Below are 21392 nucleotides of genomic sequence, written 5' to 3'. Positions count from 1 at the left end.
AAAAAGAGAAGAATTATTCCTCTGGTGCACAAGATGATGGATTTTCCAGGCAGAAAGGTTGCAAAATATCTTTAGTTACCTGTAAAGCTTTCTCTTTCCAATGAAGCCATCTTAGTCTGCCTGTACTAATGTACAGCAATGTTCTGACATCACCTGAAGAGGACTCCTTCTCTCTCACATTTCATAACCTCTAAAACCCCTTCCATCAATAGCAGTAGCAAAAAATGCTTGGTGAGTTGGTAACAGTCCCTGGGGATCCAGGGAATCCTGCCAGCCTCAAGAAAAAAAATTTAAACCAGACCAAATACTGAAAATCCTGCTGGAGGTTTGTGCAGCAGCGACTATGATGTCAACATTGAGAAAGGCAGAACCCAGTAACAAGGGAAATGCCAACTCTGCAAAAGGGAAGAAGGCCCTAATTATCTTTGCATACTGAATGCAAATGCTGTTAGTTAAAGGTCCATCCCAAAGAAAGGCTACCATTGCCAAATCAAGGCATGATTTAGGACAGTCATAACCAAGTAGCTCAAATCCTGCTTTTTTCTGCCAAGAGCACAATGCTGAGTTAGTCTTCTGCAGTGAAGTCATTCTGTAGGTGACTGTGCAGACTTTGTCAAATGGCATAACATGAGTCAAGAGAAGAAAAAGATTTCATTCAGAACACTTGTTCTGCATCATACATTGTTTTCTAATTTGATGTATTGTTTTTGCACTACTTCTTAATAATTACCAGAGTGTAAATTTCAGCTTTGTTTTGTCTTGTAGTACTAATACAAGGAGCTATAGAAGTGTATTTAAAATACTACTGCATTTAGGCCATGTTAAAATGCAATAGATGGGCATATCCCCCCTATGTAAATGGAGTAAAAAGTAAAGAAAATTATGGTTTAAGAAATGGATGATGTAGAAAATATATACAATTTTTTCATCATCAAGTCAGAATGCTCAAGAAGCCTATTTCAAATAAAGATGGGCTGATGTAAGGAGTCTGTACTGTAGTTTTCAGCTCCCTGCCCATTCAGTGGTTGGTTTAGAGGATTAGAGTCAGCAGCTCATTGTGTACGAGAAAGGTCATGAATGATGCCATGTAGCCCCCAGTGCAAGAATGTCCTAAAGTCTTTCTTTCAGGGTTAATTGTATCACCACTCCTGACCCATTGGTAACTTCCTCCCAATGGATGTAACATATCCACTTGGGTCAGCCATCTGTCCAGCTTTAAGAGACCATGTTGAGCACAAGACTTCTGCTCTTACCAGAAGAAAAAAACCAGCAACATGAAGTACTGTGATACTTTTCCTGACACTCACCTACTTTTGTAAGACTGCTCAGAATTACTAAGTGGTTGACTCAACGCATTCCTTGTCATCATCATTCACTAAGCGCCTTGTTTAAGTTGGTATTCACTAGTGGACTCCTGTTTAAAATCCTATTTGTTTTGTATTTGCAAACTACTTAGTTTTTAATAAGTATTACAGAGTTTATAATCTTCCACTTCTTTTCCATGTAATTCATGTATAACAATCAGCTAGATGTGTAAGTCATTTGTGCTGGTTTTGGCTGGGGTAGAATTTATTTTCTTCACAGTAGCTGTTGTGGGCCTCTGTTTCAGATTTCTGCTGAAGGGTTGATTATAAAGAGATGCTTTTGTTGTTGCTCAGCAGGGCTTACACAGAGCCAGGGACTCTTCTGCTTCTCACAGACATGCTGGTGAGAAAGTTGGGGATGCTTGGGAGGTTGGGAGACACAGGTAGGACAGGTGACCCCAGCTGACCAAAGGAATATTCCAGATCATCTGACATCATGCTCAGTATATAAAGATGGGGGAAAGAAGGAAGAAGTGGGAACATCTGGAGTGAGGGTGTTCATCATCCTAAGTAGCCTCTATGTGTGATAGGACTCTGCATTCTTGGAGATGGCTGAACACTTGCCTGCCCCTGGAAAGCAGTGAATTAATCCCTTGTTTCACGTTGCTTGTGTGTGTGGCTTTTGCTTTCCCTGTTAAACTGTCTTTATTTCAACCCATGTGTTTTCCAGCTTTTACACTTCTGATTCTCTGCCTGATCCTGCTGGTGGGGCAGTGAGCAAACGGCTGCACAGACCTTGGTTGCTGGCTGGGGTAAAACGATTACACCATTTTCACCTCTCTGCCACATCTGGAAAATGAGGTTTGCAGGTATTTGTTTTTTTCAAGCACAAATATGGACCACCCTACTCTGCAAAAAAGGACTAAAAAGAAATAGTGTCCTACATCTAAGAAATAATTTCTCAATATGATGTATTATCTTAAGATACTATACTATAAGATACCCACTAATATCTTGTTGACATGACAGAACCTGACGCTCCAATTATATTATATTTTGTTTTAAAGAGAATTGAATAACTGAAAAGAGTGCATTTGAAAGTAACTACTAAGACTGTATTACTTGCCTTTCTGGTTTGAATTAAGTATATATGAAGTTTTTTGTATAAAACATAGGCAGATAAGGCCCTTGGAAGAAAATGGAAAGAACACATTTTTAGCATTCTACAGAGTTACACTGTTAACTGCTCAAACATTAGTATAAGTGGCATAACTAGCAGAATATATAAAATAGCTCTTTTTATTAAATGACATTTGAAAATACATAGCTGGGAAAGAACATTATAAAACATTTGGCATTTAAGAAATTGAACTCTCTTTTACTGTAACCCTTGGAATGACTAAAGGCCACCTATTCCTTATTCCTCTTGTGATAACCAGAATAGAACAGACCACTGGGTTGTTACATTAGGCAGAAGCACTGCATGTCTGTGTTATCTCCACGATTTCTCACTCACAACAGCACTAAATTAGTGAGCATTCATTTGAATTAGCAGTGGCTAACAAGAGAGCATCATATACAGTATTGCTTTTGTGAAAATACAGACTTTGGTTTTGTTAAACAGAACTGTAACAAGTAATACAGCACATGGACTTTACTGAGGTATGGATAGCAAACATTTGAGAATTAGCCTCTGAAATGGATGCAGCTATTTAAGGAAATAGCCATTTAGGTTAAGCAGCACTTTGACATTTTTATAATTTGCCTTCCTTTATATCAGAAATGGAAAACTCTGGTTGGCAGATATTTTCATCAATTAAAGGCATTCATAGATTTCCATCTATACTTTGGAGAGAAAAATAAAACTGATGTATTTTTCACTGGGGTATTATACATACTGGAATATTGAATTTCTTCTCCATGCACACATTTATGGATTTAAGCAGAGTATAGAAATAGTGGGAATTGGTCCTACTGATAGGTGAAATTCACCCTCTTTCACAAGGTTTGCACAACCTTTAGGATTTACTGGAAAAAGCAAAGTAAATGATTATAAATAGAAGTTTGTCTTTAAATCTGCCTACTATGAACAAAGGCACTTTATACCAGGATTTGTGAATGTTCCCTCTCATTTATCGACTGTAGTCAAGTACAGAGACTTTATTATTTCTAGCTGTGGAAGAAATACTTACCCAGTTTTAACAGTGTTTACCTGGGCTTCTGAAAAACTCTTGTTTTATGCTGATTTAGCTGAGAAAAGAATTTTTTCCTATTACTGATAATTTAATATCATTATTTCCACTTCTCTGTAACTACCGAGTGACACACTAGTTTGGAGTTTTCCTGTATTTCTTTTAAAGGTATAGTAAATAAATAAATAAATAAATAAATAAATAAATACTAGATTGTGTTTATTTTTTAACTGCTATGGAAGTTATTTAATATGACATTTCAAGAGACTGCAAATTTTCATTTTTAGTGTGGTTAAGCCTAAATATATTTTCAAAGGAAAGAGAAAACTGGGAAGGAGTGGCTGTCAAAACTGAGCAAGTTATGTACTTTCTAAAGTAGTACTTACCTTAATCAAAAAGTGATGAAAATTTTGAATTCTTGGATAGTCAGGAAAATAGCCTGTGATATTCAGTGCTGTCTCCCAAGTTTGAGTTTGGTTTTTAATGCAGTAGGAAGTTGCATTTTTGCAGAGAGAAAACACATGTTAACATAGGCTGTGAAGAAAACTCATTGCCTGATAAGGGGAATAAATAGAGCATTTAATTGGATTACATTAGATTCTTAAATAATGTGTGCCTTTAAAAGCCTTCTATGTATCATGGAGCTATGATAACTTTGGTATTAAAGTTACTGTCAAAAGTAACATCAAATACTTTACAAGCATGACAATACAGTTCCCCATATGGAAACAGGACAGCTGTTTTCCAAAGTGAGGGAACCTTTCATCATATCTTTTTCTTTCTTGTATGTATTAAAGACTTTAATTCAATGCCATTTGAACCTGGTTTTTAATTTTGCACCTCTGGAGAGCATCCCATCCAATAACTTGCTGAGTGCGAATTCAGCTACAGCAGGCTGCTCAGGGCTGCGCCCAGCATCAAAGATGGAGACTCCAAAACATTCCCGGGCAGCATCCTCCAGTATTCATTCACCTTTACTGTGTGATTTTTTTCTTCATTTCCAACTAGAATTTTTTGTATTTCAATTTGTGCCCAAATACTTTTCTTATTTACTTTTCTTATCATATTATTTGAAAATATATGTTGGGTTTTTTTTTTTTGTTAGACACTCCTATTGTAATGCCCAGCTCATCTGTCTCTCATACTTTCTCTTTTTCCCCTTTTGCCTTTTAAATCTCACATAATATTTGAGTATCAGCTCTTCCATTTTTGTGGCTTAAATGAGTAGTACAGAGAATCCCACTGCACACTAACAGTGCAATTTTATAATTACCTGAAACCATCTAGAATGTAATCTCTTCAGGCACCTGCTTACAGAGGTTGGAAGACAAATTCATCTATAATGCACTCCTACAGAAATAGGTTGTCTTGATTTCAACTGGGAAATAAGCAGAAATCTCTTATTCATGCCAATGCAGCTACACAAGAACATCTGAGAAGAATATTCATTATCCAAGCAACAGGCCTTCAAATACAAAATTATTCATGAGTTATTAGTGTGTCTGGAAATACAGCTTTAATAGACACAACCCACCTGCAAAGCCGAAGAACTCCTCATGTGTAGGATGCATAATCCTGTTTGCACTGAAGCAAAAACCAGCTGAGTATCTGGGCTTCAGTAGGGAAGACAATATTCTTTGGAATTTAGTTCACTGGAAATGATGCAGATGACTTTTCTCTTATTTTTTAAGGTTACACATGAACAGGTGTATTACATAACCAAAGCATAACATTTAGATTAGTACATGTGGCCACCACAGCACTTCTGGGGTTGTTATTTTATTGCCTTGAGATTAAATTAGTTTAAAGGCAAATGGTTCCCAAATGCATTCCATAATGGCTAACTTTAAATATTTTACTTTTTCTATTTTCATTATCGACTCTAATAACAATAAAATTTTAAACCTGTCTGTGTGAAGTGACACACATCAGGCTGCAAATCTCAGCTCCCGAAATCGGCTGCCAAAGGCCCACGTGCTGCTTGGTGCAGTCACTGGTTGGAGTCTGGCTTTTGGGGTCGTTTGGTGTGTTTGCCTCTGTGCCTGTGTGAGGTTGCTGGCAGAAGCACCACATGCTGGGATGGAGTTACTCTCCAAAATAGGCAGTAGGATGCTGTGGTTTAGGCTTGTGACCAAAGCAACGCTGAAACACATGAGTGTTTTGGCTATTGCTGAACAGGACATGCACAGTGCCACGGTCTTCTCTGCTTCTCATTCATCCCCTGTGAGTAGAATGGGGTGGGTTAGGGCTTGGGAGGGCTCACAACCAGCAGGTGAGCTGAACTAAGAAACCAAAGAGATGTTCCATGCCATATAGTGCTCTGCTCAGCAGTGAAATGAAGGAGAGTGAGGTTGAGGTTATCTTTTGCTCAGGCCACTGGCCTGTCCATGGGAGGTAGAGAGTGATTGCAATTGCCATGCTTTTTTTGTTTTTTCTTTCTTGTCTCCTTTCTCTTTTTATTTAATTATTTTCACCTTGACCAATGAGTTCTCCTGCTTTTTACTCTTTCTTTCTTTTCCACTATTCCACTTGGGTGGGCAGGTGGGGAGCGAGTGGCCATGTGGTGCTTAGCACATTGTGTGGCAACTGGGCAAGATTGGTGAGATCTGCCTAGAAAGAGTCACTCAGCCCATTTCCCCATCTCAGGGACAGCCAAAGAGCTCTCATGTGTTAATAGTACAGGCCAAAGCTGGATGTGGCCAGTGATCTAAGCATAAAGAAGGTCAAAAACAGAATAACTTCTACATCACTCCATAAAAAGAAAAAAAAATCTAAAAATACCTGAAGTTTGCTTCTCAAAAAACAGAAAAAACATTATATAACTCAAAATATAACCTCTTTAAGGAACAACTCACAGTGCTGGATGTCAAGATGAACACACCTGGGAAGCTTCACATGCAATCGAAAGGACCATCCTATTACTACAGTAAAAATGACATTAATATATTGGTACCAGGACTGAAAGACAGAAAAATATTTTTGAAAGAATGTGCAATAGAAAATATTTATAAAAGCTATACTAGAAACTAACCCTTTAACTTTGTACTCACTATTTCAACAAAGAGAACTGCCTAAAAGAACAGAAATTCTCCTCAGAAATGGTCTAAGGCTTCACAAGAACCTTCAGTAAAGAAGCAAAGCTTCACTAGTCTGAGGTGAGAATTCCAAAAACTTACTCATTTTGGCCATACATTGAAAGACACAAATTGTGAGTTTCTCACAGTTCACTGAAAACACATATGTCTCTTAGAGTCACCAAGCAGCCCACTTGGAAAGGCAATCCCACACTGAGTTATAAGTTCACCTTCCCTGCTCAAGTTTCATGGCTGCTTCCTACATGGGTACTTCCACTTGTCTTGGGAAGTCATTCATGGAAGACCACTGGCACTCATGGCAGACTCTCAGAGCTGTGCTGACACTTGATTTCAGTAAGCAGAAGCCCAACAGCCATGAGGCATGGGTCTGACTGGCTTAGGAGCTAGCTCTCTGTCATATGACTACTCACTCCTATGAAATGAATTGCTTGGTATACTTTATCACAAGTTTTAGACGAAACATACATCCTTTACTCCCAAATAACTCACAGTGATAGAAATATGCTCAAAATAAGGACATGAGGTGGTAACTGGGATCCACTGAAGTCACTGGCAAAAGTTCCTCAGTGTTCAGAAGCAGCAGAAAGTCATACTTTGTATGGATGCAAAGGTGCAACCAGGTTACACCATAGGAGAAATTAGCAAAGAGTAAGTGGGAATTTAAGCAATAATCTTCTGGTTTAAGACATTTATTCATCAAATCTTCCCTCCTGCAAAAACTTAAAAGTAAATCCATATTTCTTGAGTCACTGCCTAAAGAGGTATCCAAAACAGACATATTGTTGGATTTGGTGACAAACTAAACTAAAACTGAAATGAATTTAAGCAAAGGCTGTTGGTGGCTGAAGCAGAGAGATGTAATTCACCTCCCATGCAGTCAGGGTCAGATTATGTGCTAGAAATCCTCTGATGTGTTCAAAGACAGAGTTTTAAACCTTTCACTTCAATACAGAGTGTGTACAGATTCTGTACACTCTGCCAAACAGAATATTGAACCAGGTTCCAACAAGGTGGCAAGAGCAGGGCTAGGGAATGGTGCAGCTCTCCTGCCCAAACTCAGCAATGTGGAGCCACATCAGTGAAGGCTTATGTGGCTGCTGTAGCCCTCCCAAGCTGCACTTCTCCATACCCATTATGCATCACATCAAGATGCTCTGTGATTACTTACCATCACTTCCACCAGCTTGGTGATGCCATATTCTGTCACAGCCATATCTGTCCTGCTGATAAATTTTATGTCTGAAATGAATATTAAGAACTGAATTCATCTGAATAAATTTTTAGCAGCAGCTATGAGAGACCAATTTCACATTACCCACTGCTCCAAGTCATCTTGGCAGTGGATCAGAAGACAGGAGCACAAGTAAAAGTAAGATTTGGAGCTGACTCACCTCTACATTACACCCATTTATGTCCATAAATGAACATGTATTCTCTGAAAGCCTATTCTTCTCCTCTTTTTCCATAATGGAGAATGCCAAAGTTTTCTCATGTGCTATCTCTTGCCTGCCCCAATAAACTCAAAATAAGCAACAGCAAAAAAATCCCAAACCCAAAACAAAACCAAAAAACGCACAAGAAAATCTTCATATAGCGAAACTGGAACAGAACTGTATAGTTTTAGCCACGGCGCAGGTATACAAGAGGAGAGGCAATGCTACAGTACTTCAATCTGTATTGTCTATATAAAACATTTATTTTTAAGCTCTATAATGGTATTATAGAAATACATAGAATATTTTATAGTGTATTTAAGTGTACTCACTGTGAAAATAACACATTTAAGACAGGTATTCTTATGTCCAAATGTTTTAAATATATGCATTTCTTTGCCTTGCAGTATTATGTTACTTTGAAAAACAAAATATCAGTATTTTATTCCTTGCTCCTCGCCAGAATCTTCTCATTCGGATTTCCCTGGGTCATCTCAGGTGCTCACTGCTGTGGGATATTTTATAAAAACCACGAAAAGTTTGTAGATTTGTAGATTCCCTATATTTGCTTGCATTCGTGTCTAGTGCACATGGCTTGCCGTTCAATCCTCCACGTGCCTTCTTCGTAAGTACAGTGACATATAGTGCACTCATCAGTTTTCACCTCCCGGCCTGCTGGAATCACCAGGGTTTCTGCAAAGCAGTTCGGGCCTGAAAGAAGGAGAGAGTTCATTATGTGACACCAACACACACTGCAATCCAGCCTAGCACAGTCCTGGTCCTGGGCACGGAAAGCCTACAGCAAAGTGAGTAATGCTGGGCACATTACACAAACATGGGCATCATGCACAGGGCATAAGAGCAGCACAGAAAACAAGGAGCTGCCTGCCCAAGTGGCTGGATGTTTCTGGTATGCACTGTCCCTGCTCCCTGTGCAGGAAGGTGCAATAAAACCTTTCTGTGCAACATGCAGCTGTGACAGAGACCTGGGCACACCCTGATGGTGCAGATGAACACAGACTGAAGCTAGAGGAAATGCCAGCTGTTGATAATTCAACAGTGCTACTGTAAGCTACTAGAGAGTCGTTTATACATTTTATTACTTTTTTCCCACTGGAAGCAAGCATTTTACTTTCTGTAGTAATCATACTACCACATTAGTTTATCTTCCCTTTCATGAGAAAATAGTTTATTTCCAGCAGAGTGGAATAGCTTCAGCCTCTTCTGAATGAGGATACTTTTCATGTACAAAATGAAATATTCCATTTTATGTAAGTCAGTAAGTCTCCAAACACCTCTTTTCATAGTACACTGAAATAACTTCATTTCCAAGGATGAGGCAGGAGGAAAACCCACCAGCACAACATTCAGAAGACCAATCTGGTTCTTTCAAAAAGCAGAAGGCTGTGAGAGCTGGATTATCTACACTTCTGTCAAAAAAGAAGTCTACTTCTGCCTTGAAAATCCACATGCACTTACAGAGCAGCATTGAACTCTCCAACCATGTATCTATCCACTGTCATGCCCCCAGTGGAACCTGGCCTTTCCATTTAATGAGCACACACAGCAGCAGCTCAGGCACAGCCTGGCTGCTTCACAGCACTTTGGCACCACTGTCATCAGGGCAGGATTTGTCGGAGGCCAGGATACACTGATCTGATACTGCTGAAATTCTTAAAGGGTATGGATGCACAAAACACAGTCAAAGTTGACTGCCAGCCTGTTTCTCATACAAATAAATATATCCCACATGGGCTCAGTCTTCCATTGCTGAGTGTTTACTCCAAGACCTACACCAAAGAGCATAGCTTCTTCTTCTTCTTCTACATGTAGCCCACCTCCTGGGCTGTGCATTTTAAAGCAAAAACCAAATAGTGCACAAATCAGTTTTAACAGTTACCTCATTGAAACAGGTTATGTTTTTGTGTGCACACAACAGCCTGAAAACTAGATGCTAAATTTGCCATAAAGAAAGCCTCTCCTCACATAAGAGTTACCTGTAGAAGAGACCTGCAAGACCTGCAGAAATTTACTTCCCCAAGTTGTACTCCTTCTTAATGCTCTTAATATTTAAGCCCATACTTTGTTTTCATAGAATCACAGACTGTAGAATCATTAAGGCTGGAAAAGACCTCTAAGGTAACTGAGTCCAGCTGTTAACCCAGCACCACTGTGTTCCACACTAAACCACATCCCCAGGTGCCACATCCACATACCTTTTGAACACTTCCATGGATAGTGATTCCACCACTTCCCTGGGCAGCCTATCCTAGTTTTGGAACTGACTGTTGACAATTATCTCCAACATGTGGCTTCTTCCACAATTTTGGGTGACTTCCTGCCCATCTGGATGCAGAAAGTGCAGCAAAATACAGCATATCTCATTTAAAATCAGCTGCTTTACTATCTTAATCTTACTGTGATACTTCTGCATTTTCAGTCCCTCCATCTGTACATGCAAAGTATTACTGAGCTGGAAACACTGGAAGGAGGACTTTTTGGGTGGAAGCAATGCTCCTGGGTCCCCACTGCACACTGGGAAATGCCCTGGGTTTCAACCAAGGTAAAGCAGAGTAAACTGTGATGTCCTTGGTGGAACATATTTGAATGCTGATCTGTACAATTCTGTTTCTCTAAAATACAGTATTCTTCTTGCAATTAATAAAGTTTCATCCCAAAATGAGTTCACCTGCACATTATGTAAATATACTTAAATGTTTTTTATGCTGGACTGTAACAGTCCTATGATTTACAAAGCTATATGATATAAAGAGTTAAAATATTAAAAACAGAATCTACTTTCCATGGAGAATCTGTATGAAAGCTACAAGACCACTTGAAATTTAAACACTCCTTAAAAGGCACCATAGGAAAAACAGTGATGTCAATCCCCTGTACAGGATTTATTTTATTCTGGAAAAGCAAATGTTATAGGTTATACTTGGTTATAAAACCAACTGGGGAATGAAGTAAAAACGGTGCAACACACCTAATATAATTCACTTGGATTCAGAATATAAATGCCTCCAGTCACAATTAGCAACACTTTAATGTCATGTGTGATGAGTCCTTTTTACACCAGAAAGTTATTTAATGTAAAGATTCAACAAGTTAGATCTCAACTGTTAAACTATTTTATATGGGGGTAAGTCATTGCTTTGGTAAATCTACAGAAGAACAGTAATCATTGACCTGAAAAAGGGACCTAAAAAAAGTAAATGGCAGCAACAAATATTGTTTTAGTACCATGGAAGTTTTCCTTAGAAAACTGCCCATTTTCTGGCTCTGCATTTGCCCCCACTCATTACTGTAAGTGCAAATCTTATATCGTACTTAAGCTGACAACAGTCAGCTGGCATCCTTGACCTCACCTTTTTCTCTGCAATATCACACACAACATTGTGGGTAATGTTACAGAAAAGGTCATGAATGAACAGGCTGAACTGACTGGATTACTGCAACATCATCCACATAAATGTCAGTGCAATACAGTGTCCAAACAAGGGAAATTATTTCCACAACTCTTATCATTTCTCCAAAGTCTCAGACTTCTAGGGAAAATAACTCTGAGCTTCACCCCTACCCTCATTCAATTTTGAAGCTGTATGAGCTTGTCCTGGCTCTTGGTGTCCTGAGGCTCCTTTCCCACCAGGCAGGGAATGCTCCTCCCTTTCCTCTTCCTCCAAGGAGCAGACACAGAACACAGACTTACATGGCTGGACTGATGAGACCAGCCTGCAGTGATGGGGTGTACATGGGACAGCACTGGTGGACCCTTGGTGAAGGGCTGCTCTGGTACTCCTGTGCCTCCAGAAGCCCTTCCCTGCCCCTGCCTGTCACACAGTCACAGAATATTTTAAGTTGGAAGAGACCCACAAGGATCATCAAGTCCAGTTAAAGAGACAATGATGATGAAGCCACTAAAGATTCGCTGCCTGTCTAAAAGGGCAGTAGGGAAACTGAGGAATTGAAGATTTTGAACAGACAGTGGGAAGGCCTGGAGGCACAGCAGGCACACAAAAGTTGGTTTTAAAAGTGTAAGAGTGCCTTTTCCTCAGTCTCCCTTTGAAGAGGGAGGTCCTCCACATTCAGGGAGGACGAGCTGTCCCGATGGCAAGGCACTCGCTGAAAGTACTGCTTTACTTAAAACTGGGCAGTTTACATTGATTGAGCAAGGTTTTCAAAAGCTGTTGTTTTTTTTTTTAATTTTTGAGTTTTTAAGTTTGCAAAATTACCTGACTTAGCTTACAAAAAGCATTTCCAAGTAAATTGGGGCTGCTCCAACCCCACAGCAGTGGTGGGCTTTCTCACTAAATTCTGCTGCTCCAGGAGCAGTGAATTTGTTCTCCTTGGTTTACAAAGGCGCTTGCCTGCTTTCTGAGCTCCTTTTTGGCTACACCACTACTCCGCCCAACTTCAGCACCTGGTACTTGTTCAGTGCAGTGCTGGCTTGTTTGCTCTGCATTATAAACCCCCTGGCCCCATCCCCAGCTGTGTACACTTACATAGCACTAAGGCAGTCAGTGGTGCTGCACTTCTTCACAGCAGATGAAGATCTTGCTGTATCACTCTTAAATCTGGCAGAAAATTCATTATGACATATTGTATCAATTCTGAGCGCAGCTTGAAATCTACCACGACACTCTTTGTTTTCCTAAAGTGTACAAGGGGTGCTGTCAGACTCCTCTCGAGCCATGCCATGCTGGTATCAGCACAGATTTCTTTCCCAGGGCTAAGGCACAGTTGCTGCCATTGCAGCCACGTCTCAAAGCAGCAAGTTCAGTGTAAATCCTCAGTTCTCACACTGAGCAGCAGACTGGCACGCAGCTCTTGGCTTCCTTGCATCTGAAACAGTGAATCCTACCTTCCAAAAGCAACATTTTTACTGGGATCTTAAGAGCTAAGAAGCCAGATCTGGGTGGTTAATTCATTGAGTGATTATAAAGAGATCCTCATCTTGGAAACATTTAAAAACTAATAAAGTTTCAAAATATTATTGGGGTAAATGCTGCTGTTGTAATTTTTTTTAATAATTTTACTGGTCCTGTGGAAAGTTTCCAACTGCTTATATGCTATGCTTCAGTGTTGACAAAGGCAACAATCTAATTAAAATGCAATTTTTTTTATCTCAGACAGAAACAGCTGATGCCAGTTCTCAGCAGAGAATGCCCAAGCCACTCACCTATAGAAGCACCTGTAACCTTGGCAACCTCAGAAGTGCCTCTCTGAAACTACTCCTCCCCTCCTTCCACAAAACCACAGCTGTATGTCACAGAGCTGTTCCTGTTTCCTCTTTCTCCTGTCCTTGCTGTTGTATGGGCACATGTTCCAATCAGTTACAAAATATGAGATACAGCAATTTGGTAAATCACTATTTAATCAACTGTTTTCATCACATGTTAAACCCAATCATGGACAAAGAAATCTGTTCAACTGCAAGTTAATGTGCTTGCCTGGAGAATAAGTAACAGTAGTTTTCTACCAATTAAAACTACAGTGACAACCTCTCTGTAATACAACATTTCGATGTAAGACTGCTTTGGGCTCTGGTTTGTATTAAACTTCCTCACAGCTGCCTCTCTAATAGCTCCTTGCAGCAAACAGGCCACTTCCAAGGCACCTGACAGCAGTCCCATCTACCCTGACAGTTCTCTGGCATTCATCACTGGCATCATTCATTCTGGCATTATTCATGTGGTATTAGAGCACTTTGTAAATTACATAACTTCAGTATTTAGCCTACCCCCTTGGTTTTATTTACTCCTTTTTTCATTTTTCACAGAGACAGTTCCAATGGTTACAATGTGGAAAGAGAGGTCCTACACTTTGCCCTGGAAGCGTTGAGAACCATGACAGTATACAAGAATGAGCAGTGCTGGGTGAGATCAGAGGTCCACGTGCATGAGCAGGAGGCAGAAGGAGATGCATGGGGAAGCATACAAGAATGGAACAAGCACATGTCCAGCTTCCTGCACTGCCTTCATTGGATATTTGGTCAATGGCTCCTCCTTGCTGAGTTAGTGGAGTTAATGGATGGAGTTAAAAGGTTACTTTATGATTAACCTCTCCAACATCCTGCCAAACCAAATTCTGATAAACAGAATTTGGTTGCAAGGAGGTCCACAGCTATTGTGCACAGGGTAGAACCATTTTCTTTTGTTGTCCACCCACTACCTCAACTCGATATTTCAAAATCCTCATAGTGGAAGAGGTGGTAACAATCATCCCCACTTCTGTCATGCTGTCATGACCTATATCATGATTCCCTTCCATCCCATTACCTCACCAAAGGGTTGAAGAGGCCAGCTCTGCACCATCACTGTCCCTGCTGACCTCCCCAGACCTCCCCCAGTTCTGCTACCCCTTTTTGGGGCTGTGAGGATCAGACCTGTGTACCATACAAACACCATGGATCCATACAGTAGCACAGTGATATTCCCTGTTTTGTTTCCTATTTTCCTCCCATTTCCTGACATTTGCCTTCCTGTTGTGACCACTGACGAAAAAGTTGAGCTGACATTTTCATTAAAGTTATGAATTTTACATCAGATAGAAATCTTACAGAAACAAGCTTCTGCAAGTGTCATGGCACTCAAGTAAAATCTGCTGCTGCCTGTGTTATGTTAAAGTTTGGCTGTCCAGAAATGCAACTTGACAGTCTACTATGTACAGCAGAAGTGTTTTTGTTGCTCAGTAGTTTCAGGAACATGCTGGAGAAAGCAAAGCCTCCCTCCCATCTCTCAGATCTTTCTGACGTTTTGAGACTTTCTCCATTGCAGATACCAAGGAGACTAATGAAACACTGAGCTGGAAAATGTAGACAACCACCTGCCTGCATTTCAAGCTGTCTACTGCTGCAGATGACCTGTGATGCCACAATACAAAGCCAAGGATGTTTTGGAAGTTACACTGAGGAGCTAGGACAACTGAGGACCAAACCACAGGCAGATGCTGGCTATGCCTGCCTCCCAGTGCACAGGAACACAAAGTCCCTTCTCACCTGCTTAGCTGTTTGAGATGGGTTTTGAAACGTGCTAATGTGGCATGGTGAGACATTAAAATAAGGCTGCTGTGCCACAGAAAGATCTCTGAGACACGGGCACTCTTTCCCTCATCCCTCTCAAACCTAATCACTTTCCCCAGAGATGGTATCAGTACCTGCTTTGTGTCCTTCCAATTTCTAATCTCTTCTAAGGGGTTTGTATCTCCCTGACTTGATTTTGTTTCCCTCTCACGTGGATGTGTGTGTATATATATAATACATCTGTCTCCTGTGAAATGTCAGCTCAGAAGATAAAGCACAAAAAGCAGCTGGCAAAAGGAGTCTGTGACCAGGATTACAGCAGACTCTCATTCTCTCACAAAAATAAGTTCATCCCCCCTGCTACTGTCATGGTTCTGACTTCTCCCAGTCCATTGAAATCTTTTTGTGATACTTGCCTCAGTATCTCTGGACACAACTGAACCAATCCCAAAAGAGAGTTTTCAACAGAAGAAGGATTCAGGTAAACCCAATTTTAAAAGCAATTTAAGACCCTGAAAAATCATGTACTATTGCTATAGTTTATCAATGCTTTAAGATACTGGCAGTCAGAGAACCATGGCAGATATCCTAAATACTTCCTGTAAATGTCTGTATATATTTATGTATGACAAGGAAAAGCAGAATAAAAGTATATCCATTTTGTGATATTTCCTACCTGCTATGGGAAGTAACAAAAAAAGCAGTGGGTGCAATATTCAACCTTCCATGAAAGGATAATTTTTTTCATGCTACACAGAACTTTGGTGATTTTAACAATAATAAAATCCTTCCTTCTCTTAGGGCCATATTTTTTTAGATGCTTAGGGAAATGACAGATTGGAAGAAACAATTTAAAATAACATTTTGCCAACTAATTTAGAAGGATGAGTATAGAAGTGTCTGCTGTGACTGGACAGATAGAAGAGAGCCCAAGGAAGCTCTCTTCTATAACTAAACAAGGTGACCACGCCATCAGTGGCACTGCTGTGACAAAGTGGCTACCAAAGCTCTGGCACTTGCTGCAGCCTTGTGTGGGTGCATGGGCTTTAATCCAGAAGATAAACCAGCTGTAATCTACTTAAGAATTGGGTTTTAATGTTCTGCTGATGAGACTTCCAAGCCCTGTTTATGACCATGTTCCCATTGTTTTTCTTTTTCATTTATCACATGTGACAGCACCATTGATGAACATTTTATTCTGGCTCCAGTTCTAGAAATTGCAGTAGTGTCCAAAAAGACCCACAGAACATGAAACACCACAGCCACTGGACTTGATCCTTTTGACCACTGCTTCTTCCCAGCTCTGTTTCTCCATCACCTTGAACTTGTTGGTGATATTAACATCCCTGGAATGACAATGCAAAATCCTACCAAAATCACTGACAATGCCAGTAGTACCACTACCAAAAAGGGCTGCACAGTTTTGCACAGATAGAAATGGCTTGCAGGAAGGGAACCGTCTGCAACCTGCCACTGCTGCTGTCACCTTAGATTTTCAGGTGCATCCAGTGAGCAGCATTTCAGTTTTTTGTGTACTGAATACAAAGAAGCAAAGGAACATCGAACACCACACAATCCAATACCACATGAGACAAATAGGAAGTCTTGAAGCATAAAAGGGCCAAATTAAACATGAGGTTTGACTGCCATAAAAATATACTGCATCAAACATCTTCCTTTATCAGAGAAAATACAGAAAGACTCAAATAGGCTACTTAAAATGACTTAATTACTTGTAAAAGGATATTGTATTCCACCCAGGAACAGCACCAATTAGACATGAGCTGAACATTGTGGGTATCTCACAGAAAATTGCATAAACACTTAGAAGCCAGCAAGCTGTGTATTGATTTTAGACTCAGCTTTCTTGCAGGTCTGTCACAACCCAGATGACTAGGAAATTAAAAACATCAGGCTTGAATGTATGGAGAAAAATCATGTCAGATACCTGAGATAACAAAAGAATCACAGAAACATGTATGTTGGAAAAGATCTCTAAGTTCATTTGGCCCATATGTTAACCAAGTACTGCCAGGTCTACCGCTAAACCACGTCCCCAGGTGGCACATCCACAGGGCCAATCAATGCTTTCAGGCATGGTGACTCCACTGTTTCCTGGGCAGCCTGACCACCCCTTCTATAAAGAATTTTTTTAATATCCAGTCTAAATCTCCCCTGACACAACTTGAGGCCACTTCCTGTCACTTGCTGCTTGGGAGACGTGACCTGCACCTGGCTGCAACCTCCTTCCAGGTAGTTATAGAGAGCAATAAGGTCTCCCCTGAGCCTCCTTTTCCCCTGGCTAAACAAACCCAGCTCCCTCGGCTGATCTTCATGGGAAATGTATTCCCTACATCAGCTCCACTGCCCCTCTCTGATGCTCCAGCACATCGATGGCCTTGTAGTGAGTGACCCAGAACTGGACACAGGATTCAAGGTGTGGCCCCAATGCTGAACCCTGGGAACACCAGTGTGACCAGCTGCCAGCTGGATGTAGCTCTATTCACCACCACTTGCTGGGTCTGCTCATCCAGCTGGTTTGCTACCAAGTGAACAGTGAACCAGTCCAAGCCATGAGCAGCCCATTTCTCCAGGAGAATGCTGTGGGACAAACAGGAGTTCTTGGGGGCTGGCACTCCTATCCCTGCTTACCATTGTCCCTGCCTGCTGGGCCCAGGCACAGCTGCAGAAAGCTGCCTGCCTGCACTCCCCTTAGCTCCCTCCCTGCTTCCCCCTGCACCAGCCACACTGGCCTGTGAGCCAGCCTGGCTAAAGCCAGCCTGGAAGAGAGGAGGGTGGTTTGGTCTGGGACATGAGCTGTGGTGCAGCATTCTGCAGAGATGCTGGCAATTGAGTGGAGCCCAGGGAGTGTGTGGGAGTAGCACTGGCTACTTGGAAATTGCTTCTGAAGCCCAGAGAGGGCACTTATGTCTAAGAAAACAAACTGAATCATTGCTAATTTTTCCCCTCTGTTACAGAAACTGCAGAAGCATTTGCAGGCACTGCAAGGGCTGGCAGCAGTGATGGGGCAGTCTGTGGGCTACAGTGGAGTAAAATGCCTGCCTGCCCCAGTACTTGTAGGATGGGAATTTAAAAACCCTTCTGTTGAGGTTAGCAGGGCTAATCCTTCCCTTTCTTAAGCTGTTTATTAATCCCAGTGACCCTGCTGGGCTTGGCAGGATAACTGAGGGCCTGGTGAAAGATCTGCTCAGCACTGACATCTTCTTTGCACTGGGAAACATCAGCTTACTCTTCAGATTAAGCAAGCCATGTGAAACGCCTTTGTTGAAAGATCCTCAACAGGTTGTCCTAAAAACTGTTATAAGTTTAAAAAGATTCTGCTCTTCCAAAAGCATATGATACAGGCCTCAGAGATTTGCTGCAAACACTGTAACAAAAAACACATTTTAATTAGCCAAAACACTGCAGCACTGTGGGGCTGTAGTATCTATCAGTTAGACTAGTTAGGTCCTGAGAAGTGGTCAGTAATTTAGGCAAAATGCACAGTCAGGATTTTATATGTCCTGAAACACGGGCTAAATGCAGGATACTAATGAAGGATAAGATTTAGAGAATCTATTTTGAGAAAATCCCTAAAGCTTACAACTAAATCAAAAGCTAAAGTGGTACCAAAATATAGTATAATTCTGCTTTAGCAATGAAGCCGAATCTAAATCAGTGTATTTTTCCAGTCAGGCACTATAAATCACTGGGTATTGAGAATACCATATGTGAGGATGATCAGTGGCTACCTACTAGTACAAGGAATCATTCAATTGAACCAACAAAACATCATCAGTCAAGCATCAGCCATTTTTCTCACCACATTTTAGAATAAACGCACTGAATACAGTTAAACCAGTGGTTATCATTCTCACTGAGAATGATTTATATCAAAATCCTAAATGTATTATCATTCAAGTCCTGATAGACCATCACAGCAAACAGTGACAATTCTCCCAATTATACAGTCCCCTTGCAAGTTTAGGTATTTTATAAAGACTTGGTTTGACTTTTTGTTGTTATTTCGTGTTTTGTGCCATCATTACTGATCCTTCGGGTTTTTATTTTTTGTTTTAGTTATGAACTTAGGGGCTTGCATACACAGATTTCTAGCCACTCTTCAGTAGAGTTGATTTATTCTGGTTGTATGTGCACAGATGTCCCTAACATGCCTTCCTCTAGGTAATCTGCTGCTGAAGTAATACACACCAATGAGAAAAAAGTGTTATCACTGAAGGAGCTGCAGTTTGGGATCTCAGACACCTGTGTAACCCTCTCATACAGACAAGCTGTGAGCACAGCTGACAGCTGCAGAAATAGGAAACAGAGGTTAAGGTTATAGTTTCTGCAGTAACAGAAATAAGTGGTCTGTGACATCTGAACTGCTCAGCTTTGTACTTGAGGACTTTGGCCCTATGGCATTTTCTTGATTGTATCTGTGATTTTGTGCTTATTTTATCCATTTCTTTTGAGTTACAAAAGGTAAGTACCTAGCCGAGACCAGCACAATTGTTATTTAAAGCATTAAAAAAATCAAACAGTTCCACAAAGGATATTCTTCAATATATACTGAAGAGTGACCACCTTCTTTCCCTCTTCTACCTTTCTCATTTAGAACGTTTCCAATAATCTTCCTCCTAAAACCAGAAAAATAGTACCCCTTCTTACAGGAATAGAAATGTCAGGGATGTGTGCCAAAGAATGAAATACAACTGTCAGCATGCCATGCATCATTTAAAAACACAATGAATTCTAACAACGTCCTTTGCTGTGCATTGTTAGCTTCACTGACTGAAATAAAAAGCTGTCCTTGTGAAAAACAGGTGTAATGCATGGGAACCAGAAGAGGAAAATGAAGAACCTGTTTAGTCAAAATATTACCATATTAATTCTATAGGTGTGAAAATTTACAAAATATACAGTTGCAATTGATAATTGTTTTAATGTAATACTATTACTGTGTGAATATACCTGTAAAAAAATGAGTTTTTAAGTTTTCATAAGGAAAAAATTCCTTATCAGCTAGCTTTAAGATGCACCTAGGTTACTCCACAACTGAGAAAAATCACAGTATTTTAAAGAGCAAAAGAGGTTATGTTTTGCCCTCCATGCTACTCAATCAATAATTCCAGCTTTTTATCCCCAATAACGATTTTCCCCTGGTGGTTATGAAACACAGCCCTGACACAGCTTGCTTTGGAAAGACTGCATTTTGTACCTGTGGAGGAAGCTGAATTTAAAATCACAGGGAAATGTCTCTGTGAGAGCAGGCTCTTCCTGCCCCTGGTACCCCAGGCAGGGTTCCTTGAGCAGCCCCGCTCCCATGGGTGGCCAGGATGCAGTCTGGGAAAAGTTTGGCATCAATCCCTATTCCAGCACACTGCTTCTGGCCAGACACAGTTCTGGGCATAGGCACCCAGCTTTGCCACCTAAAAATGAGGAACCTGGTCCAAGCCAGCCACCCATGGACTCCACATATACAGAGGGAAAGGAAGAGGCCCCTCTGGGGACAAGTCCTTGTACATCCTGCAGACAGGTGCTGCCACAGCTGCTCACTGGTCTGGGCTGCAGGCCGAGCCCTGCACCAGCACACAGGCATCCTGCTCACATTTCAGCCCCATTTCTCACATGGGCTCCTTGGATCACTCCCTTACCTCATCAAGGTCTTGCACAGAATACTGAGTGAGATGCTAAAACAACACAATTTGGATGAAAGAAATACTCAGGATAGGAAGGGGTGCATCAAATATTAGTTATTCTGTTGATCAGAAACTGTCAACAAGTCAGAGCTGAAAATCTGAGACACCATTCTGGAGGAGAATTCACACACTCCACTTAGGACTATGTCTAAAGCCAGCTTTTAAGAAATATGACCAGGTATTATGAAAATCTAAATATATTAAGTTGCAACATGAAAATCCATCACTACCTGAAGTTTATTTCCTCTTACTTCCATTTGCATCACTCTCACACAACTCATGAATCAAAAACTAGCTAACAGGGATGCTTTGGACTAGGAAGAACAGGAAATCAGAAGAGGGAAGGGTGATTCATTGCAAATGCAAGAGATTAGGAAGCCATTGGTGTTGGAAGAAACCAAATCAGTGTGATTTCAAGCAGGAAGCAAAAAGGAAGAAAGCAGGCAGGGTGACTGGCAAAATTATTTTAAGGAATCACCTTTTTGCTGAGATGGAAAGACATATGGTTTAAAGTGAGAGACATGAATCAGGAAAGATATGAGAACAGTCTTTGTTAAATGTAAGGATTGCCTCTGTGAGTTATACAAATCCTTTCATTCAAGAGAAGTGCAGCAGCACAGAAATTTTATGTCACTCACAGGG

General features: G+C 40.7%; 1 protein-coding gene across 2 annotated transcripts in view; it reads right to left on the bottom strand.

Annotated features, from left to right (window-relative positions):
• Window positions 1-8257: 8257 nt before the first annotated feature.
• The window catches only part of VWC2 (von Willebrand factor C domain containing 2), a 54491-nt gene continuing 41356 nt past the window's right edge, over window positions 8258-21392 (bottom strand). For both annotated transcript variants that reach the window (XM_054640580.2, XM_077182580.1), the window contains exon 4: window positions 8258-8735. In XM_054640580.2, coding sequence (XP_054496555.2) covers window positions 8584-8735 — 152 coding nt within the window. In that variant the 3' untranslated portion in view covers window positions 8258-8583. The remainder of the gene's footprint in view (window positions 8736-21392) is intronic.

Source organism: Agelaius phoeniceus, chromosome 1, assembly GCF_051311805.1.
Source record: "Agelaius phoeniceus isolate bAgePho1 chromosome 1, bAgePho1.hap1, whole genome shotgun sequence".
NCBI classification, from domain to species: Eukaryota; Metazoa; Chordata; class Aves; order Passeriformes; family Icteridae; genus Agelaius; species Agelaius phoeniceus.
Note: the sequence above shows the minus strand (reverse complement) of the source record. Positions and strands in the feature narration are given on the sequence as shown.